Source organism: Anomaloglossus baeobatrachus, chromosome 3, assembly GCF_048569485.1.
Source record: "Anomaloglossus baeobatrachus isolate aAnoBae1 chromosome 3, aAnoBae1.hap1, whole genome shotgun sequence".
Lineage (NCBI taxonomy): Eukaryota > Metazoa > Chordata > Amphibia > Anura > Aromobatidae > Anomaloglossus > Anomaloglossus baeobatrachus.
The window spans coordinates 527,060,885-527,085,489 of NC_134355.1; the positions used below are offsets into that span (position 1 = coordinate 527,060,885).

General features: G+C 45.0%; 1 protein-coding gene across 6 annotated transcripts in view; it reads left to right on the forward strand.

The window, feature by feature from the left end:
• Positions 1 to 24,605, forward strand: part of DOCK10 (dedicator of cytokinesis 10) — a 439,835-nt gene that overhangs the window by 244,895 nt on the left and 170,335 nt on the right. For all 6 annotated transcript variants that reach the window (XM_075340778.1, XM_075340775.1, XM_075340774.1 and 3 more), the window contains exons 10-15: positions 3,235 to 3,318; positions 3,591 to 3,737; positions 10,292 to 10,519; positions 12,835 to 12,957; positions 13,433 to 13,515; positions 15,699 to 15,821. In XM_075340778.1, the coding sequence (XP_075196893.1) occupies positions 3,235 to 3,318; positions 3,591 to 3,737; positions 10,292 to 10,519; positions 12,835 to 12,957; positions 13,433 to 13,515; positions 15,699 to 15,821 (788 nt within the window). The remainder of the gene's footprint in view (positions 1 to 3,234; positions 3,319 to 3,590; positions 3,738 to 10,291; positions 10,520 to 12,834; positions 12,958 to 13,432; positions 13,516 to 15,698; positions 15,822 to 24,605) is intronic.

Sequence of the window (24,605 nt, forward strand, 5' to 3'; positions counted from 1 at the left end):
GCACATCCGGCGTCATTAACGAGATCGCAGCGTGTGACACTTTTGAGCGACCTTAAACGATCACAAAAGCGGTCAAAATCGTATGCCGCGGAGAGGCCGTCCTGAAACAAAAAATCGTTTAATGTTTATTAGCGATGTTGCTCCTCGTTCCTGCGGCAGCACACATCGGTGTGTGTGACACCGCAGGAGCGACGAACATCTCCTTACCTGCCTCCACCGGCAATGCTGAAGGAAGGAGGTGGGCGGGATGTTACGTCCCGCTCATCTCCGCCACTCCGCTTCCATTGGGCGGCCGCTTAGTGAGCAGAGCAGGTATGTGCGTGTGACACTGCCGTAGCGATAATGTTCGCACGTACGACGGGGGCAGGTGCTATCACGCTCGACATCGCTAGCCGATGCTAGCGATATTGCAGCGTGTAAAGCCCGCTTAACTCTCTTGGGCATGGAGTTCACTAGTACTTCACAGGAGCCACTAGAATTCTCTTCCACTCCTCCATGATGACATCATGGAGCTGGCGGATGTTAGAGACCTTGCACTTCTCCGCCTTCCATTTGAGAATGCCCCACAGATGCACTATAGAGTTTAGGTCTGGAGACATGCTTCCCCAGTTCAGCACCTTTAAACTCCCTTTCCTTAGCAAGACAGGGGTCGTCTTGAAGGTGTGTTTGATGTTATCGTGTTGGAATACTGCCCTGCAGCCCAGTTTCCAAAGGGAGAGATCATGCTCTACTTCAATAGCTGACAGTACATGTTGGCATCCATGAATCCCTCAGTGAACTGTAGCTCCCCACAGATGGCAGCACTCATGCAGCCCCAATCCATGACAGGCCCACCACCATGCTTGACTATAAGCAAGACACACTTGTCTTTGTGCTCCTCACCTGGTTGACTCCACACACAGTTGACACCATCTGAACTAAATAAGTTTATCGTGATCTCAGCCCCACAGCAATTGGTTCAAGTAATCCATCTATTTAGTCTGCTTGTCTTTAGCAAACTGTTTGCAGGCTTTTGTTGTGCATCATCTTTAAAAGAGGCTTCCTTCTGGGATGATAGCTATGCAGACCAATTTGATGCAGTGTGTGACATATGATCTAAGTACTGATAGACTTACCTATCCTCCCACCACTGTAACCTCTGCAGCAATGCTGGCAGCACGTTGATGTCTATTTTGAAAATACAACTGTGACGCCCCTGGACTCGTCGTCACAGGGTATTGCACAATCTGCCCTTCCGTGCAATATCCGCCTCTTTCTTGGTTATGGGTCCCCAACTACATGGTGTTGCGTACATCAGCCAATTAAATCCTAGGTACACTCTGCACCACACCGACCAGACACACCAGTGGACGGCCTGAGTGCAATAGGGTCGCCCACTTGGGGGGTTGGTTAGGGTAGGTCAGGAGTGTCAAGAGAGGGAGAGAAGTGTGTTGGAAATGAAGGAGAGAGGAGGTCAGGATCAGGGCTCCTAGGAACTGTCTAGGTGGCAGACGGTCTGAGCCTAGAGGAGCTGGACCTCCGGTCGCAGGGGATCGTGGCAAGGGGCACGCAACTGTCGAGGAGGACAGCCGGCGGCCTTGCACCATCACCACGCTGGGACCAGGGCACAACGGGGTACGTGGACCCTAGGTCAGGGTGTAGCTTCAGTCAACCTGACAATTTACCCGACGAGAACGGAGCCTTCAAGATCCGCTCTCCACCCACTACAAAATCGGGGTACTAGCGCAACGAGGTGGATAGGACTTTCCACTCAAACGGTCCAGAAAATCGCAAGCGTGAACACTGAGAGCAAGCTCCCACACTTAGCCATAGTGGGGAGCGGGACCCGGCAAGTTCCATACTACCGGGACCAACAGAGAAGTGAACTTAGTGCCAGGAGGCAGGTCACGGATCACCAGGCAGCACCATCGGGGATGGGACCCAAACTAGCTCCCCTCAGCGGCAGCAGTGTCCAGAACTTTGGTTTATCCAGTTGTCGGTGTCAGCTTAATGGATAAGTGAGTACGCAAGTGACCCCCTTCACTCCCCACGGCACTCCCTTGTCACCATCACCGAGTCGCGGGGCATCTCCCCTACTCGTGGAGGGTCACAACACCTGGCTGCCCCATTCCATCACCCCAGGGTACTCCCAACTGCAGCGGTGATACTCCAAATTACCACATACCACAGGTGGCGTCACAAACACAATCCCCTGTAAATACCCCGTTCATTTGAGTGGCCCACGACCCCCGGATCTGGAGACCCCTCGAGCCACCGTGGATCCGGATCTAAGCAGCCCGGCTGCTGACACGGGGGCGGCACACAACCTCTGAATCTTTGGATATGATGCTGAGCACGTGCACTCACCTTTTTTTGGGTTACCATGGTGAGGTCTGTTCTGAGTGGAACCTATCTTGTTAAATTGCTGTTTATTCTTGGCCACTATGCTGCAGCTCAGTTTCAAGGTATTGGCATTTTCTATGGCCCAGGCTATCTTTATGTAAAGCAACAATTTTTTTTCAGATCCTTAGAGAATTCTTTGCCATGTTTAACTTCCAGTGACCAGTATGAGAGAGTGTGTGATCGATAACACTAAATCTAACACATTTTCTCCCATTTACACCTGAGACCTTGTAGCACTATTGAGTTACATGACATTGGGGAGGGAAAATGGCTATTTGGGCACAATTTTGCAATTTTCACTTGGGGTTTACTCACTTTTGTTGCCAGAGGTTTAGACATAAATGGCTGTATGTTGAGTTATTTAGAAAACACACCAAATTTACACTGTTATACAAGCTGTACACTGACTACTTTACTTTGTATCAATGTGTCATATCTTCAGTGTTGTCTTATAAAAGATAATATAAAATCTTAATAAAAATGTGATGTACTTACTTTTATGATATACTGTATCGCCGTGAGTTATAAGTCGTATTTGTAATCACTTATAGGTTAGAGATACAATACTCAATTTAAGGATTAGCTATATATGCATAAAATCTTCTGGGAGATGTCCATAATGTGGCCAAGGGTTCACAAAAGTTCCGTCATTTACATATTAAATAAATTTAACATTTTCTGAAAATTTTAAATTGTATATGATAATGATATAATGTATATGCCTAGTTTGATTGTTATAGGGTCTACGTCCCTTTAACCCTGTTAATTTGCACTTTTGAGTATAAAACTGCTTTTAATAACTTCGAAAAGCAAAGGTTTTAATAACACAGAATATTCTGCTGTCTTATCTAGTACCTTTCAGAAACAGATGAAACGATAAGAATTACCAGGAACTGTGAGCGGAACAATCTGTTTTCCTTAGACCCCGATCTTTGTGTAAGTAACTGAACCCTATGTGCTGTCATCTCCTCTATCACTCATTTTAACACAATATATACAGTATATAAATATATACAACCATCTTGTAATTAGTGCTAAATATGTATGGAAACATTGGCAGCCAGTTTCCTCGTTATTGATTCTTTATGAGACGAGAAAACCAGGGAGAGATGGAAGTTTACCGTACAACCACGCGGATGACAGTGACATGTCTGGAGGGACAGAAGCCATTGTCTTCTTAGCTAATCTCCTTCTGTTATCATTTTTAGGTAACAAAGCTGCAGAATTCAGCAAGCGACTCTGTTCTCAAACCATTCCAGGAAAAGACAACTAAGAAGATTATAATATCTTGTAAATCTCTAAGTCTGAATCTCCAGGCCTGCATCAAAGAGAATGAGAGTGAACCAGTCACCAATGTACGTGGATTCTTCATTTGTAGAAGAAAATATGGCATCAGTGGTATATTAACATGATGGAGTGTATTGGAATACTGTTACTAAAATTAAGGTACCGTCACACATGACGAGATCACTAGCGAGATCGCAGCTAAGTCACGGTTTCTATGAAGCAGTAGCGATCCCGTTAGCGATCTTATGTGTGACACCTACCAGCGATCAGGCCCCTGCTGTGAGATCTCTAGTCATTGCCGAATGGTCCAGGCCATTTTCTTCAAAGGCGATGTCCTGCTCGGCAGGACACATCGCTGTGTTTGACACTGTGTGACAGGGTCACAGTGACTGCTGAGATCGTTATACAGGTCGCAACTGCGACCTGTATTGTTCCTGCATCGTTGGTAAGGTGTGACTGTGTGACATCTCACCAGCGACCTCCCAGCGACTTACCTGCGATCCCTATCAGGTCGCTTCGTTTTTGGGATCGCTGGTAAGTCGTTGTGTGTGACTGGGCCTATAGTCTTTCTAACAATATCCATCCAAGTTGTGTACTGAGGAACACATTAAGGCTGAGGCCACACAGGGATTTGTGTGAGTGCTCGCATGACACTCGGCACAAGCTCGCAAAACAGCGGGAGCCGAGTGTCATGCGAGGGTGATTCGACTGTGGTCCGATTGTGTGATCAGTCCACAATTGCGGACAATTGCACCGGTTTAACGCGAGTGCAGTGCGATGTTTCTCTCGCCCCATAGACTTGAATGGGTGCGAGTGGAACAAGATCGCATTCCATCCGCAGCATGCTGCGACTGTTTTCTCGGTCCGATTAGGGCTGAGAAAACAATCGCTCATGGGAGCTGCCCATAGAGTAACATTGGTCCGAGTGGAATGCAATTTTTTTTAACACATTCCCCACGCTCTGTATAACTGGCCGTGTGTGCTGACCCTAAAGGCATTTTTCTATCTTTAGAAATGATAATGCATCATATGATGTGCTTTATTCTGAACAATTGGCTGTTTCCTCCTTATTCGGGAGTTTAGGGCATCACAAATCCTCTACCTGCTCCTTCTACCTCTCTCCCTTTCCCAGAGTCGTAGCCGGGCTTGTTAGTGCCCCTGGCGCTCAGCTCCCAAAATGCATGTCCTGGTGTCCTCACCTAGCCACATGCTGGGGAGCAGATCGTGTAGTGTCAGCGAGTGGCAGTGTTCAGTATCAGATCTGTGTTGCCTATACATAATGATAGTGTTCCCTTACCCTTTGTAATACAGGGGCATACTGCCAACTATTAAAAGAGGCAATATCTATGAGAGGGAATGCCGGTGCATGAAGTTGTATGAATGCTGAAGGAAAAATAGTTGGCATGGATTGGTAAAATGAAAGTGTTTTATTAGGACCAATATTGTGGTAAACATCTGCACAATAATAAGTGCTTCTAGTTTTAAAGCACTTGTTAACTCAACTGCTCAATTGGCAACTCATCAGTCAGAATTGTACATAAGTACTATTGAGGAAACTGCCAGCCAACAGCTATTCCCCCTCCCAACTCCACAATAAATGTGCATGTTCAGTGTGCCATGTTTTCTAATAGGGGAGGGGAATGTGACACTTACAGACACCTCCGGTTAGAGGACACCAATGCAGATATGCCAAACCTGCCTAAATCCTTTGACTTGTAACTAAAAAGAGCCCTGCTCTGCTCGTAAGCTTACAGTCCATAAGTGTATAGCTTTAGCAGCGTGAACTAGATAGATTAATTGGGACAGATTTACTAAGCTAAATACACCTGAGATGTGGCTTAATTTGCACCAAGAGACTTCCATAGCTTGTACCACCTCCATTATGTGTTAGAGTCATGTTGTCTGACTTACTCACAAGGGATGGGACTTTTTGGAAAAGATTGTGGTTTCACTGGGAAAGGGATGTGGTTTGAAATACAACAGTGTGCTAAATTTGTGCTAACAAAGGGGCAAATTTCTGGCATAAAGTAAGGGGCAGTACTGTGGAGTCGTAGAGTCGGTGTCCATATTGGTGGATTTGGTATAAACTGGACCGACTCCTAAAATATAGAATAGATTGGGTACAGTAGTTCAATGCAATATGTGCTGAATATTTTTTTCATAAGAATTTGGGACAGTTATGAAATGTCTTGTAAATGTCTGTTCTATTCCTGATCAAAGGATCTAGGCTTTTAATTTAGATGAGCCAGTGTTGCACTTTTTGTACATGCTCAGTAGTGAAGCTACTCTTATACAGATCAGAGGAAAAAGGCACCAGAAAGGAAGGAATGTCTACACTGATCTCAGAACTGCTATGAATTTCTTCATCACCCATTTACAGTGGCTACAAAATTACAAGCTGAGGAATTAACTCCCAGCATTTTCATGAAGTAAGAACTTGCTGTTTTACCTGTCCCAAAGAGGAGGGTTAATCACAGATGGCATTGCTACTTCAATGAAATGGAGAGAGACACTGCTATTAGAAAAAAATTCTTCTGGCAGCTGTTTATGGGGACCCAAGTCATTGTATACTGCTACATGATCAACAACTTACAAAAGGAACACAAGCTCTGACAGAGGTAGCAGTTAGGTTGAGGGGCTACAGGACAGCCAAGAGCAAGAGGAATAGGGTCCTGACATTGCTACTGCTGCCGTATCTTTAGCCTCATCATATGAGGAGTTTCATTTTGAAAAGTATTTGGATGACATGGAACAGGCAGAGCGTTACTGCAGGGGACAAATTTTACTCCCATAGTTGTAACATAGAAATTTCTTCACAACACCTTTGAATGAATCACAAGCCCTTTTCTCCACAGCTTTCATTTTTGTTTTGAACATGTCGTCCTTCATGAGTTTCCAATTATGTGAAGCCACAAAAATGCCTTCCCTCAGTTTTGCTTCAGACAGTCTCTGAAACTTGGTACACAGGTACTTAAAAGTCTCTCCTTTCAGTAAAGCGGGGTTTACACGCTGCGACATGGCTAGCATCGGCTAGCGATGTCGAGCGCGATAGCACCCGCTCTCGTCGTACGTGCGATATTGTGTGATCGCTGCCGTAGCGAACATTATCGCTACGGCAGTGTTACTCGCACATATCTGGTCAGCGACGTCGCTCTGGCCGCCGATCTGCCTCTTTTCTAAGGGGGCGGGTCGTGAGGCGTCAAAGCGACGTCACACGGCAGCCGTCCAATAGCAGAGGAGGGGCGGAGATGAGCGGCCGTAACATGCCGCCCACCTCCTTCCTTCCTCATTGCCGGTGGACGGAGGTAAGGAGATCTTCGTCGCTCCTGCGGTGTCAGACACAGCGATGTATGATGTCGCAGGAACGAGGAACAACATTGCTAATAAACAGGCAATGATATTTGATTTTAGGACGACCTCTCCAAAAACAACGATTTTTGCCTGTTTTGCGATCGTTTAAGATCGCTCGTACGTGTCACACGCTGCGATGTTGCTAAGGATGCCGGATGCGCGTCACTAACGACGTGACCCCGACGATAAATCATTAGCGATATCGCAGCGTGTAAAGCCCCCTTTAAGCTTTCACAAACAACTTCATTAGTTCAGTCTTAATGTGGAGTGGTGGCAGGAGAACTTTGTGGGATCAACTAAACTTTATACAATTATGTTCTTGAGTCCAGGTTGCAAAGACGTTTTCGCTGGCCAACATTTTTGGCTCCAGTGATGAGTCCTATCCTGGTTGTATCATTTACACATAAAGCATGGGTATTTGTCTATCTTTCTTGCTCCCCAAGGAGGAAATAGTGAACTTTCAGATCACCACATATTGCTCATCGTGGAACCTCGTAGTTAAGTTTCTTGAAAATAAAGTCTAAATTCTCATACCTTTTTTTACACCTGCACAGAATGTCCTACAGGCACTGACGCATACTTGCTGTCATTATGCAGTAGCAGCTTTCAGACTTTTTTTTGGATAAATCAATTAAGATTCTCCACTCACTCAAATTTTACTCAGTGTTACATTTTTCCATCATCCCAGGAACATCACTGCAATACACGAGAGCACTGTCTTGATAAAATGTATTGAAGGAATTCCTTTCTCTGCTTCTGTACCATGAAAATCAGGTACTAGGAGCTAGCAGGTTATTTTCCATTAGTCTAGAGCCTAAGGCGGGCTTTGCACGCTGCGACATCGGTAACCGATGCTGCAGCGATAGTCCCGCCCCCGTCGCACGTGCAATATCTAGTGAAAGCTGCCGTAGCGATTATTATCGCTACGGCAGTTTCACACGCACATACCTGCCGTGCGACGTCCCTCTGGCCGGCGACCCGCCTCCTTCCTAAGGGGGCGGGTCGCGCGGCGTCACAGCGACGTCACATGGCAGGCGGCCAATAGGAGCGGAGGGGCGGAGATGAGCAGGATGTAAACATCCCGCCCACCTCCGTCCTTCTCATTGCAGCCGGGAGGCAGGTAAGTGAAGTTCCTCGCTCCTGCGGCTTCACACACAGCGATGTGCGCTGCCGCAGGAGCGAGGAACAACATCGCACCTGTCGCTGCACCGGCATTATGGAAATGTTGGAGGCTGCAGCGATGATACGATAACGACGCTTTTGCGCTCGTTCATCGTATCAAAAAGGTTTTACACGTTGCGATATCGACTGCGACGCCGGATGTGCGTCACTTTCGATTTGACCCCATCGACAATCCGCATGCAGCTTTGCCGCGGTTTGGTGCGGATTTGCCACAGATTTGCCCTGGTTTTTCCGCAGGTTGGTCCCTGCGGATTTTTATCTATGGCAAAAACCGCAGGTACCTGCGGAAAAGAAGTGACATGCACATTAATTCCACAGCGGAAATTCCGCGGGTAAATCCGCAGGTATAAAAAAGCGCAGTGTGCGCACAGCATTTTTTTATACCCATAGGTTTTGCTGGGGAATGACTGCAGAAATGTTAGACACATTTTCTGTGGCAAATCTGTGGCAAATCCGCGGTAAATCCGCAGCGTGCGCACATAGCCTTAAAGTTCTGCAGAATGTATAGGAAGGTCCAAATACCTCACTAAATCATTTAATTCAAGCTGTGAGAAAATCAATCTAATGACACCAAAACCATCCACCAAAGTTCACGTAAAGGGATCGAAATGCAGTGCAAGAAAAAGCCAAGTCAGTGTTTGTAAAAAAAATATATGATGGAATTTTTTCGATATTGCCACTGATCGAAAGTAGATAAAAATCACCTTTAACTTTTCAAACAATTTTACCCTTGCAGACCTGTATTATTAATCAGCATGACCAGATGTGATGACTCTGGTTTATTTCAAGGGTCGGGGCACACAACACTTTTTTCAGGTGGGCAAGAGGAAGACACATCAGGAAACACCAGTTTGTTTGTTTGTTTTTTTGTTTTAATGAAGCCTATTTTTAAACACTTTATGAATATTTTTGCCCACCAGTTGTTTTTTATACTGTTTTTCCAGTGTTTTGAAGCATTTGTTTGATTGGTGCATTCTGGGCATCTCTTTTAACTCCATTCAACAGTGAAGATACTGCTAGCGGTTCGGTTTTTGAAGCAAAACGCTCAAAGACCCCCAGGCTTCTTTTGAGCCTTCCCACTGTCTTCTCTGATAAAGTATAGAGATCCTTCAGACCGGAAGACATCTGAAGAATGGTCAGCTCATTTCTTTTAACAACTTGGCGTCTTTGGAAACTTGGAATGCTTAAAAGATGGAACATATGTAGGTCGATTTTACATAGAATTGCATAGAAATGTTCATTCTTTTGAGTGATTAGTTATTGCATTTTAAGGCATTTTTTTTAGAGTGGAATCTGTCTATACTGTAAAGACTATCTAGTCTAAAGCGGGCTTTACACGCTACGATATCGTTAATGAATTATCGTCGGGGTCATGGTGTTTGTGACGCACATCCGACGTCATTTACGATATCGCAGTGTGTGACACTTATGAGCGACCTTAAACAATCGCAAATCGTCAAAATCGTTTGCCGCGGAGAGGTCGTCCTGAAATAAAAAATTGTTTTCTGCTTATTAGCAATGTTGTTCCTCGTTCCTGCGGCACCACACATCGCTATGTGTGACACCGCAGGAGCGACGAACATCTCCTTACCTTCCTCCACCGGTTATGCGGAAGGAAGGAGGTGAGCGGGATGTTACGTTCCGCTCATCTCCGCCCCTCCGCTTCTATTGGACGCCTGACGTGTGACGTCGCTGTGACGCCGCATGAACCGTCCCCTTAGAAAGGGGCCAGAGCGACGTCGCAGGTCAGGTAAGTCCGTGTGACGGGGGTAAGCGAGGTTGTGCGGCACGGGCAGCGATTTGCCCGTGTCGCACAACCGACGGGGGCGGGTAAGATCGCTTGCGATCTCGCTAGCGAGATCGCAGCGTGTAAAGCCCACTTAAGATTACAATATCTAAAAGTTGAACAGGTTTAGTAAGTCTGCCAAAGTATATTTTTTAGCTTTGACAACTATTGTGCTGTAAATGTGTTAGATCTTGTGGGTTCACATGATATAGATCAAGTCTTAAAATGTCTCTCTGTTGCGGTGTATGTTATATGTTTCTCTTGGGCTCCTTTTAATTACTTCCCTCTTTGCCATGTCCACAGATTGAACCCTTCTTTATAAGTGTAGCTCTCTATGACATCAAGGAAGGGAGGAAGATATCAGCAGATTTCCAAGTAGACCTGAACCACGACCTTGTGAGACAAATGATTTGCACTTATACAGGACCTGTGGGCAATGGTACTACATCACCATCTTTCAGTCCTGCCAAAGTACCGGAAGAGCCTGAAGTCCGTGGCTTCCATGAAAAATGGATGCAATATCCTAAGCAGGTAAAGGAGCATAATTTACCAACAAATCTATCATTATTACTTTCCATTAAATAAACATTCAGCTGTGAATTTGGGATACAAATTAAATTACCCATCTTATGTATGACAAAATCCTGATATTATTCAAAAGTCAAAAAATATTTCCATCTCCCGACACTCTTTAAGGAAGCATGTTTTCTTTCACTTAGATACATACTGTATATAAGGCAAAACCTTTTTTTTTGCAGTGTGGTTTCATTAAAGTTTTACATCATTTGGCTTTCAGGGGCTCTATATTTTCCTGGATATTGATGGCTGTAGAATGAGTTATTCCAAGAATATGTCCGTGAGCTTGATCGCACTGAGACTTTGTAACTCTTTTTTTGTCTTTTTCTATTCTCCTTTTAGCTGGTTTATGTCAATGTCAAAGTTCAGCTCAACTTTGATGTGGTCTGTGATTATAATTCCCTGTCAGACTGACCTCACTGATGGAATTTTACTTATATACGGTGTCCAGTGAAAACAAGTGTTCACTTATCCACAGTATAGTAGAGTACTTATTGATCGATGGAGGTCCAACTCCTGAGATCTTCACCGACCGGCAGAAGAAGTAACTTTTATCTCCATTAGATTGGAGCGTCTGTGCACGTTCCTGACCACTGGTTCATTCATTCCGTCTGGGGCTGCTGCGCTCTGCACTCAGCTTTTTCTGTGAGCCCCATAGAAAATGAATGAACCAGCAGGCTCCAAACCATTTTGTAACTGAGATCAAAGCTCTCTATCAGGAAAAAATTCCCCAAACTACCGATTAGTGCAGGTCTCACCGATCTAACTGGACAAAGACTTTCATCATTCTGCAGTGCAATTAGACTAAATTCTGGAAACCCAATTGTGACATTGATTGTTAGTCCACAATAACATGGATTTCAATGAAATAAAAATGTCTTCACAGGTGTCCATATTTCTTACTTATTCTTCAAAATGTGTAAATGGCAAACAGCAATTCTGTGAAACCTTTGTGGAGGTTTAGGAAACAATATTATGTTACATTTTGAAATCCTAAAATTTATTAAAAGAATTATCTCTCAGCCTGGAGTTGTCCCTTTATTTATAGGGACATCCTAGCAAAATGACTTCAGTTTCTGGACTTAGAAGACCCCTTAGGGTAGGGTAACACAAGCATGTTCTCGGTCCATGAAAATTGGACATCAGGCAGAGAGCACTAGAACCAATATTATTCAACTAGGTTAATCAGATGTGCGGTTTTTTTCACTGACCGAATCTGCATGTGAAAAAAACAAACTACCGGAACTTTCTTCCATGTCCAGTCAGACTGACCCAATTCAAATCTATGGATTTGCAGGAAAAAATGGATTCCATACAGATAATTCGTATACCATTTGTTTTTTTTCATAGCGACATTACAATTCTGTAAGATAGGAAAGGCTAAATGGTCTTATAAAGAGGTTGTCCACAACTTTTACATTGATGGCATATCCTGATCGGCTGGGATCTGGCACCCCGTACCACCGCCAATGAGCTGTTCACAGTGCTGAAGGCGGCAGCAGACAGCCAGAAATGCTCAGATGCCCCGTCATCTGGCTGCGACCGGGTATTGCACATCTGCCTCTCATTCAAATCAATAAGAGCGGATGTGCAGTGCCCGGCCACCACCATGAGATGGGGCAGCTGCGGAACTGAGCATTTCCGGCTACCAGCACCGAGGACGGGTGATTGGCGGGGTGTCGAAGCTCTGCGATCATACAGTGATGACCTATCCTAAAGAGAGGCCATCAATATAAAAGTATTGGCCAACCTCTTTATTAGCTGCTGCTGTAAAAAATGGATTGTATACGGATGACAAGTGAGAATAAAATTGTCTGACTTTTCTGGGTGCAGCGGAAGATTTTGTATGCACTTGCGTGACTCCTTTGATTACAAATTTCCTTTCCTATCCAATATAAGCCTATATGTTTCTGTAGTAGCAGGCAACAAGCAAACCCTGTGCTGCCTTTGATCTTTCCTCTACTAATGAGAATTAGAGGACAGATGGAAAGCAATATGACTGCAGGATCAGAGTACACGCGCTTGTTTTTATCTGTTACCATGAGCTGTAGACACAAAACAAAGAGAAAAAATGAATTAAAACAAGCTGCAGAGTTGTTGTTTTTTTTATTTTGGAATATACATTGGTTTTATTGGATGTAACCCTCTACATGGCTTTCATGTTCCATATAAGTGGCTTTGAATCCAATTTCTCGTTTTGCCACATTTTCTACAATGTTATCAGTTTCTATGTTGTCATGTATCATGTCATGTTATTTTTTATTTCTCAGGCCATTTTCTCAGTGGCCAATCCTCATAATGAAGTGGTATTAATTGCAAGAATAGAAAAAGTTCTTATGGGAAATATCGCCAGCAATGCTGATCCGTATGTGAAGAATTCAGATTCTAGCAAGGTACGGCAGCCGCAATGTCATATATAGAGCCATCATGTAGCTCTGTACTTGTCCTTCTGTAGATACACAGCTGTGCCTTTGTGTGGGATGATAGCGGCTGTCATCCAGGCTACAGTAAGTAGTCATTTAAGAACAATAGGTTACTCCATGAGTTTTTTTGGGGCACACTCCACTATGTAGAACAAATAATTGTGACTCTTAAGGTAATTTCTTTAAGAAATAATTTATAGCAGCTGCCCATGAGCAAAAATGCATTAGCAGGTCACGGAGTAAAGGCTTTTGCAGTTCTTTTCATCTACAAAATCTCCGTAAGCTATATTTGACCCAGAAAAAATATTATGTTGTTTTTTTCACATCTTATTATGTCAGTATTTACATAAACTATTTAAAGCCATGTTTTTAGGCAAATCTATGCTGAAAATGTGACCGGATTTACTAGCGTGTCGATGTGATGTGTATATGTTTGTTTCTTTAGACAGCACAAAAACTGCTGAAGTCAGCAAAGCAGTTCTGCAGCAGGTTGGGGAAATATCGGATGCCATTTGCATGGACAGTCAGGTAATTAATGTCAATCATGGTTATATGACCACTGTAGAGCCCATTTTTAAGTCGACATTTTGCCATTTCATCGGTGTTTATTTTCACTGATAGAATGTGTTAATGTGAACCTTTCTGCTTTTTTTACAATCAGATAACATAAAACATAGGGAGACATGTCAGATTTGGTTGGCTTTGTGAACCAAACTGAATGCTAGGAGAAGCTCCAGTAACCTCCATTGTTTTTTTCTGATGACAAACCAATGGCATGCGGATAGAGGTGAGAGGACCCGCGGAAGTTTAGGTTCTGCAGGTCTAGCAGGACTTTAAATGAAATTCTGTTCTGGACCAGAATTGTTAACAAAAGGTCATTCAAAAATTTGGGGAGATTCACAAGGAGTGGACTGCTGCTGGAGTCAGTATTTCAGGAGCCACCACACACAGACGTATCCAGGACATGGCTACAAGTGTCACATTCCTTGTGTCAAGCCACTCATGACCAATAGACAACGCCAGAAGCGTCTTACCTGAGCCAAGGAGAAAAAGAACTAGACTGTTGCTCAGTGGTTCAAGGTGTTGTTTTTAGATGAAAGTAAATTTTGCATTTCATTTGGAAATCAAGATCCCAGAGTCTGGAGGAAGAGTGGAGATGCCACAATCCAAGCTGCTTGAGGTCTAGTGGGAAGTTTCCACAATCAGTGATGGTTTGGAGAGCTATGTCATCTGCTGGTGTAGGTCCACTGTGTTTTATCAAGACCAAAGTCAGCTCAGCCATCTACCAGGAAATGTTACAGCATTTCATGCTTCCCTCTGCCGACAAGCTTTTTAGAGATGGAAATTTCATTTTCCAACAGGACTTGGCACATGTCCACACTGCCAAAAGTACCAATACCTGGTTTAAAGCCACAGTATCACTGAGCTTGATTCCAGCAAACTCTCCTGACCTAAACCCCATAGAGAATGTATGGGGTATTGTCAAGATTAAGATGACAGACACCAGACCCAAAAATGCAGACGAGCTGAAGGCTGCTATCAAGGCAACCTGAGCTTCCATAACACCTCAGCAGTGCCACAGGCTGATCGCCTCCATGCCACGCCGCATTGATGGAGTAATTCATGCAAAAGGAGCCCCGACCAAGTATTGAGTGCATTTACTGTACATACTTTTCAGGAGGCGCCAACATTTCTGAGTTTAAAATCATTTTTTCAGTTGGTCTTATATAATATTCTAATATTCTCAGATAATGACTTTTGGGTTTTCATTGGCTGTAAGCCATAATCATCAACATTAACAGAAATAAACACTTGAAATAGATCCCTCTGTTTGTAATGACTATATAATATATGCGTTTCCCTTTTTGTATTGAATTTCTGAAATAAATTAACTTTTTGATGATATTCTAATTTATTGAGATGCCCTTGTAGATCTAAGAAGCCAATTCCTAAAGTCAACATGCCCTTCATTAGAAATGAATTGCAAATATCTTGCCTATTGCTAAGGACCCCATGCACATGTACTGTAAGTGTTTCTGGTATATGTGGCATCTGTTTTTTACAGATACCACACGTACACATTATAACCTATGGTGATCTTCACATGTCCATGTTTTCAAACAGACCGTGTATCCATGTGAACCACACAGAGACATGTCATTTTTTTTCTAGTAGCACGGATGACAAGGGCAATACAAGTCTATGGGTCTGTGGAATACGCGTACAGCACACAGATGGCATCCGTGTACCATCCATGTGCTTTAATATCTGTATTTCTTTAGCCACACTGGAAAAACACAGATGGCATATGGATGACATATGGATGGCACTTTGATGGCACATGGAAATCACTGATGACACACTAATGGAAAACACTGATGACACTGGTACCGTTGTAATGCGTACTAGTTTTATACGTACATGTGAAGGGGTCTAATGGTCACGTAGTTTTGTAGACACTATGTGGGAAACAACTATCCCCAATACGAAGACAATTATTTTGGAAAAGTGTCAACAAGCTTTTACAGTTTTTCTTATGAGTATCTGATTTTCTACGTCATCTGCATGTGGTTAGGAACCTTCTAATCTATAGACAATACAAAGTATTTATTAATAAATTATTATTTCATGATAATAATCTTGTGAAATATATATCTAATTGTCAATATTTTTCTATGAGAAAATCTTCACTTTATCTGTCATTTTTGCAGGTCAGTATTTAAAGACAACTGTGGAACCATTGATCGGGAGTCCAGGTTCTCCCCTCTCTTCAGGCAGGAAAACAATAAGATCTCCACAGAAGACCTCATTAAACTGGTGTCTGAATACAGGAGGTGGGATCATGTAATTTGTCTCTCATACATGAGCTAGTAATTGATATAGTAAGACGCTGTGAGTGCCTGTTTGCATTTACTTTGATGGTGTGTAAATTGTTTGGCTCAGTGGTGGACACAGACGGAAGAGAACAATATTTGAGCCTTTTGCAGTCCAATAGTGCCTCATATTGCACAACCCCTTTGCTTTGGAGGTAGAAATACACCCTTTTGCCACTTAAGTCCCTGTGGTTGCCCCAATGGTATATCCCCCAGGTTCCAATTTACATTTCAGTCTTCTACGTAGCAGGAATACGTGGTTTACCATGGATTGCAATGATAGGTGCAGCAAATATAAGCCATGTACTTGCTGTAAAAGAGTTATCTCCATGCAGCCAATGTAAGTTAGTATAGACGTTACTCTCAACTTATTAAAATCAGTAACAATTGGTAAAAATGTCTTAAAGGGATTATTCCGCGTCACACACTTCTGCACTGGGGATAAGGCTGCAGCCCCACATACCTGTGGGATGTCTCGTGTCTTGGAAGTTGTGGGGTGGAGGAGTTTATATTGTCATTGGCACCGATCCCTTCCAAATTGAGCAGCGATGAATAACCCCTATAAATTATTATATCTTAAAAAACAAAAGTTTATTTCCTTGTTCACAAAGTATATTTTGAGTTTTTGGAGGAGTAAATGCTAAAAATGAATAAAGAAGTAAGGAAATTAAAGTACGTATTAGTTTTATTAGTTTTATTCATCTGATCTCACCTTTGGCTGCAATATAAGGCTAGAGACACACTGTTATGGGCGCATACACGTCTGGCAGTGGGTACAATCAGCATGGATGCCATGGAGAGACCCAGTGTTACAAAGGACATGGCGTACCTCGCTGGCTTAGCTACCAGTCATAGAGAGCACAGGCTTTTTACCAATCCTTTATGAGGACACATACTGTCCAGATGGAGGCCACCATAACACACTTGTTCCTCTGTCTGGTGAATGGTTTCTGTGGGAACGTTACACTATATTTGGGGAAACGCATAAAATGTATAATGTATGCAGTGTGCATTTAGCCCAAAGCATGAAGAAAATCCCATGATCATAGTCTATGAACAGTTCTAAAGATAAAACATACTTGTCACGCTAGGTACGGGAAGTACCAAGCGCACAGTGAAAGGGAAGGGAAACCCTGTGGCTAAAGAAAGGGAAGATGGTGACCCCTGAACAAACCTACTACTGTTTCCTGGGGTCCATCACCACCCTAGAAAGGTTCCACACCGATTCGCCGAGCAGGATACTTGACCCTAGGTATCCCTAGTGCTGGACCCTAAATAGGGAAGAAACCAGAAACCACATGATTTCAGACATCCATGGACCCGTTGAAGTGCCGGTAACAGGTGCGAAACGGCCGCCGACTTCCGTGTGCACAGCACTCTTATTCCTCCCCTGTATGTCTGAAGAATAATTTCTGAAAAACTCCAACAAACCAGTGAGTGCCTGCTATTTTTCTATACCGGAAGTCATATTGTTTTCTTGAACTTGGCGGAGCACCAAGGTTAAAAGAGATACTCCAGTGAAATGAGGTGACTAATGAGAACCGGCCTCTTCAATAGCAAAAGTGCTTGTGAGGATTTACTGTGTAGAACATAGAATTATGCCCAGTGGTTCCTTCTCAACATGGACAGAAACCACATGACTGTCTGTCACCGATGACAATAATGGGCCTCATTTATCAGTACTGTCCAAAGTAAAAGCTTTTTTTGTTGCCAATAGCAACAAAATGGGACACAACTTTCATTTTGTAAGAATATCTGCGATGTGACTGGTATTTATTTCAGACAGCTTTGATAACTGAGGCCGTATTTTCTGTAGGGTGCTCATACCCAAATGTCCTCATTATCAAAAAACTGGTGCGTATTGGATGAGCCATAATCTGCTAATGGCATCCATACATTTTACTAGGACGTCTGTTTAAAGCAAGTGTTACGGCCCCGTCACACACAGAGTTTAGGCTATGTGCGCACTAGAGCTTTTTACCTGCGGATTTACCCGCGGATTTGCCCCGGAAATTTCTTGAGAAATGTCTGCAATCTTTGTGCAGACATTTCCCATGAAATTCAATGAGAAAAAAAAATAGCTGTGCGCACTGTGCGGATTTTTCTCAAGAAAATTTCTAGAGAAAATTTTCTCGAGAAACTTTCTTGAGAAAATGTGCATGTCCATTAATTTCCGCAGGTACCTGCGGTATTCCGGGGGTATTCCGCAGGTAGCAATGATGTGCGGTATACCACCGGAATAGCCGCGAATTACCTGCGGGAATGCTCATCGCTGCCTGCGGTTTTGCAGGAAGCGATGTCATTATGCCAGGAAGAGGAGGCGGAGCAGAGTAAACACACGTCACACTCCCTGGACGCCGCACAGAAGCACTTCCGTGCGACCTCCAGGTGCCCGTGCAGTCTGTGTCCCGCTCCAGCCTCGCGGCTGCCTGCACTGCAGGGTGTCAGTGTCTGCCCGCAGTGTCAGCAGCCTGTCACGCTGCAGCGCAGGCAGACACTGACACAGGCAGACACTGACACTGCACTGCAGGGTGTCAGTGTCTGCCCGCAGTGTCAGCAGCTTGTCACCCTGCAGTGTCAGTGTGTGCCCGCAGTATCGGCAGCTTGTCACGCTGCAGCGCAGGCAGACACTGACACAGGCAGACACTGACACTGCACTGCAGGGTGTCAGTGTCTGCCCGCAGTATCAGCAGCCTGTCACGCGGCAGCGCAGGCAGACACTGACATCCTGCAGTGCTGGGAGCCGCGGGGATGACGATCGCTGCTGTCAGGAGGTGAGATCATTACCTGCTGTGACGATCTCCTGCCTCCTGACGTCACCGCGGTCACTGCTGTCTATGCCCGTCTCGCGAGCGGCCCGAGACTGTCACTAGCGGTGACGTCACGGGCTCTCGCGATACTTCTGACAACGCGGCGGGCATAGAAGTCAGTGACAGCGCTGACATCAGCAGTGCAGGAGATTATCACAGAAGGTAATGATCTCATCTATGCTCCTGATGGCAGCGCTCGTCATCCCCTGCAGTGACCTGAGCTGACCTATTGATGTTAGCTCAGGTCACTGCATTGCTCTCCCAGCCAATGGGGAACATTCTGTTCTTCATTGACTGGGACAGTGACTATGGTATGGATCGCCGTGGGACACCCCCCCCCCCCCCCTTATTGGATTACGCCGGACGTGGATTGATTGTTCTTTTCAATAAATTGGTTAAAGAGGCTATGTGGGGAGTGTTTTTTCAAATAAAACTTTTTTTGTTGTCTATTTTTTAATTATTACTGACTGGGTTGGTGATGTCGGGTATCTGATAGACGCCTGACCTCACCAACCCCAGGGTTTGATGCCAGGTGACATTACACATCTGGCATCAACCCCATATATTACCCCGTTTGCCAACGCACCAGGGCGCGGGATGAGCTGGGGCAAAGCGCCAGGATTGGCACGTCTAATGGATGCGCCACTTCTGGGGCGGCTGCAGCCTGCTATTTTTAGGCTGGGGAGTGTCCAATAACAGTGGACCTCCCTAGTCTGAGAATATCAGACCCCAGCTGTCCGCTTTACCTTGGCTGGTGATCCAATATGGGGGGGACCGCACGTTTTTTGTTTTAAATTATTTATATAATTTAAAATAACAGCGTGGGGTGCCCACTGTTTTGGATTATCAGCCAAGGTGAAGCTGCCAGCGGTGGTCTGCAGGCTGCAGCCGTCTGCTTTACCCTAGCTGGCTACAAAAAATGGGGGGACCTCACGTCGTTTTTTTTTAATTATTTATTTATTTTATGGCTAAATACAAGGCTAAGCACCCTTTAGTGCCACATGAAAGTCACTAAAGGGTGCCAGCTTAGAAAATGCAGGGGGGTGGAACATTATATAGGTTTTTCTCATCTATCTATCTATCTATCTATCTATCTATCTATCTATCTATCTATCTATCTATCTATCTATCCCTCTATCTATCTATCCCTCTATCTATCTATCTATCTATCTATCCATCTATCCCTCTATCTATCTATCCATCTATCCCTCTATCTATCTATCTATTCATCTATTCATCTATCTATCTATCCCTCTATCTATCTATATATCTATCTATCTATCTATCTATCTATTCATCTATTCATCTATCTATCTATCCCTCTATCTATCTATCTATCTATTCATCTATCCATCTTTCCCTCTATCCATTATCTGTCTATCGATTATCTTTATTATTTATTGCAGGGACAAACCTGCGGTAAATCCGCGGTAAATCCGCGGTAAATCCGCGGCAAATCCGCGGCAAATCCGCGGCAAAACCGCATGCGGATTTGGTGCGGATTTTTCCGCAGGTCCGGAAATCTTTCACTGGCAGAAGTTTCTCAAGAAATTTTCTTGAGAAACTTCACATTTCTAGTGCGCACATAGCCTAAATCTTTGGCAGATCTGTGGTTGCAGTGAAGTCATGGACATATTGTTCCATTTGTACACAGCCACAAACCTGTCACTGATTGTCCACAATTTCACTGCAACCACAGATCTGCCGCAGATTTATCTCTGTGTGTGACAGGGCCTTTAGAGTTCGTGCGCACTATGAGTTGTTGTTGCGGTTTTGATGCTGTGTATTCTCACAGTACAAGCAAAGTGGACGGGATTAATAAAAAACAGAAATCTCCTGGCCTCTGGACTTCTTTTTTATGCTGTGTAAACTGACCTGCGGTGCGGGTTTGCCAATCCGCAGTATATCAATTTCTGTTGTGGGTACGCTGAGTTTTCTGTGCGAAATTACCCCATATACCTACATTAGATGCGGAAAATCCACAGGTGAAAAAATGCACGTGCATTTCAGCGGAGTAAACGTATCAAAACACATGTAATCTGCACCTAAAGGGTACTTTACACACAACGATATCGCTAACAATATATCGTCGGGGTCACGGTGTTCGTGATGCACATCCGGCGCCATTAGCGATATCGTTGTGTGTGACTAAAAGGAGCGACGATCAACGATCGCAAAAACGTCAAAAATCGTTGATCGCATGCCGCTGGTTGTTCGTCATTCCTGCGGCATCACACATGTGTGACACCGCAGGAACGACGAACATCTCCTTACCTGCATCCACCGCCAATGAGGAAGGAGGTGGGCGGTATGTTCCGGCCGCTCATCTCCGCCCCTCCTCTGCTATTGGACGGCTGCTTAGCAACGCCGCTGTGACGCCGAACGAACTGCCCCCTTAAAGGAGAGATTGTTCGGTGTCTCCATCAACGTCGCTAAGCAGGTAGGTATGTGCGTGTGACGCTGCCCTAGCGATATTGTTCGCTACAGCAGCGATCACACCCATGACGAAACAGTGACGTGGGCGGTTGCTATCGCGCACGACATCGCTAGATATCGCCAGCAATGTCGCAGCGTGTAAAGCACCCTTAAGAGTGTCAGTACCAGGAAAATACAAAAACAAAGAAGCTTTATGTTAGGCCTCTGCCACACTCACGTGAAAATCACGCACGTGCCGAGAGACACGTATTTCCCCTGCGTGTTGCGTGCAGGTAAGTACGTGTCTCTGGTACGTGCGGGCCACGTGTGTTCTACGTGTGCTATCCGCGATAGCACACGTAGAACCGGTAATTTGCATACTCACCTGGTCCTTCCTGCTGTCCGCGCTGCTGTCCGTGGTGCTGATCCTCGGTCTCCAGCCCTCCCGTCTCCCCGCTGCTGCTGCTGCCAGGCAGTGAAGTGAATATTAAATGAGAATAATGAGCGGCGGTCGGCAGCAAGAGGCAGCAGCGGCAGAGACAGGAGGGCAGGAGAAGGTGAGTTAATGTTTTGTTTTTTTTTCACTGACACGTGTGTTTTCTCCGGCGCGTGTCACACGGGACCGCATCCACACTACACCCGTGTGGTACGGGTGCGGGCCGTGTGACACCCGTGCTGAGGGAGAAAACACTGACATGTCAGCGCTTTGAAAAACGCACACACGTACAAATGCACACGGACACACGTTCCGTGTGGTTTTACGTGTGTGTGCCTGCTACAATAGGGTAGCATTGCTTAACGTGTCTCCGTGCCACCGGTACGTGTAAAAAATGACAAACACGTGCCGGCGGCACGGATGTGTGTCGCAGGCCTAAAGGGGTATTCCCATCTAAAAGATCCTATCCCGATATGTAGTAGATGTACTAATAATATTAGAAAATACCTCCAATTAGGAATGTAGTATAGTTCTCCTGATTTACCATGTCTCTTACCTCATGTACAGGGCATTGCAGCACCTTAGGTATCCATGGTTACGACCACAAGAAACTAACTAACTGTGGCTATATGCGTGGTCGTAACCATTGATGCCTAAGTTCGCAATGCCCTGCACATGAGGTAAGTGACATAGTGAATCAGGAGAGAACTATACTACATTTCGAATTGGAGGTATGATCATATAATTATTATTATACCTACTACATATTAGGATAGGATCTTGGAGATGGGAATAACCCTTTAAAGCACGACACCAAATAGAGACAAAAAAAAAACACAGCAGCAAAAACACAATAAAAACGCATGTTAAAAAAAACGCCGACAAAAAGGTAATGAAAAAACACAAGGAAACTAAGGTGCAGAAATTCTGCAGTGTAAAAAAACTCAACAAATACTGATTGTGGAATGCAGCCTTACAGATTAGGGTACTTTCACTCTTGCGTTAATTTCCTTCTGGCGCAATCCGCCCTTTTGGAAAACAGCGGAATCCGTTAACGGATTCCGCTGTTTCCCATAGACTTTTATGAATGATGGATTGTGCCAAAAGTACCTTAGTTGCTTCCGCTGGCCGACGCTGCGTTGCGTCCGCCGGGTAGAAGGAACGCTTCATGTAATGGTTTTTGAGTGGCGTAATCCTTGATTTTTCACTGCACATACTCATCTTTTTTTTTTTTTTTTTTTTAATCACAGGAACTTTATTTTGTCTCTCATTGGCTGAACGTTCAGCTGATCGCCCGGCCGCCGGCTATTGAGAGCGCTCGGCTGAGCGCCCGGCAGTCGGCTATTGAGAGCGCTCAGCTGAGCGCCCGGCAGTCGGTTATTGAGAGCGCTCAGCTGAGCGCCCGGCAGTCGGCTATTGAGAGCGCTCAGCTGAGTGCTTGGCAGCCGGCTATTGAGGGCGCTCAACTGAGTGCCCGGCAGCCGGCTATTGAGAGCGCTCAGCTGAGCGCCCGGCCGCCGGCTATTGAGAGCGCTCAGCTGAGCGCCCGGCCGCCGGCTATTGAGAGCTCTCAGCTGAGCGCCCGGCTGCCGGCAATGAGAGCGCTCAGCTTAGCAGCCGGCATGTGAGAGCTCTCAGCTGAGCACCCGGCCGCTGGCATGTGAGAGCTCTCAGCTGAGCGCTCGGCTGCCGGGTGATCAGCTGATCGTTCACAATAGTCTGCTGCCAGTAAAACTGTAGAGAAGAAAAAAAAAAAAAAAGCTTTCCGTTGTTTTGTACGATCCGTTGCATCCGTTGTGCCATTATATGCAAAGCATCCGTTGCATCCGTCACACAACGCAATGCAACGGATGCCGTTCAACGCAAGTGTGAAACTAGCCATACCTGATCTCGTTCACTTGTAGGCCATGGCGACACCTCAGCAGTGTAGAGACTGCTGGGAGATGTGGTGCACCCGTCTCAGATGTGTAGTATTGCTTAGCTGAGTACCTGGTTACCATGTGTTCATGAATATACCATAATGGGGCATCAGTGTCATGAAATATTGTGTCATGTGCCATCAGTTTTGTGAGTTTGCACAGAGTGTACCTGCTAATGAATAAACAGATTTACACGCAGTTATTCCTAATTATTCGATGTATTATTCAGTATTGTCAGGCCGTTACATCAGGCTTCTATGTGGCCTATTAGTTAAATTACCGGACAGGAAGTTTGGTGTGTGCAGGTAAAAGTCTACCCCTAAAGTGTTGACTTCAGGGGAAGATCTACCATGGGGGCAACCTGTGCAGCCGCACACGGGTCCAAGGGGTAGGGAGGCCAGTTCCACCTCCAAATCAGTAGGCAGCTATTGTCACAATTGTCCCAGACAAAGAGGGGCCCATATACTGTTCCTGTACAGGGGCCTCTTCTGTCTGTGCCCACCACAGGTTGAGTTCAACATTGTCAGTGACAAGGTTCATCTCTCACATGTGTGCTCTTTATTTATGGTTTTATGTATTAGAGAAAGTATCATTTAAAATGTAATAGTCAAGAGGGAGTCTATGCATTTAACTAACAAATCTTACAATGTAAAATCTGTAAAATAAGATTGTGCATTCCTCACCTCCCCTTTATGGCACACATACCCGTCTACAAAGTCCAGTAACTATCTGGATACTCATGCCCTGTCACTTAGGCTGCTTTCACACCTCCAGTTTTTGCAGTGCGGCACAATCCAGCTCTTTGCAGAAAAAACGCAACCGTTTTTTTTTGCCGCCGGTTGCGTTTTTTCCGCATAGACTTTCATTAGTGCCGGATTGTGCCGCATGGCCTTGCGTTCGGTCAGTTTTTTGCCACATGCGGGCAGATTTAGTCGATGCGGCGGCCGGATGGAACGTTGCCTGGCACGTTTTTTTGTCCGGTGAAAAAAAACGCATCGCGCCGCATCCTGCCGATGCGGCGCTTTTTCCAATGCATGCCTATAGACACCAGATGCGGCGCGATGCGGCAAAAACCGCATCCGGCCACCGCATACGTTTTTTTGCACTGCGCATGCTCAGTAGCGTGCCGCAACCGGCAAAAACCGGACGGGCAGCATGTAAAAAC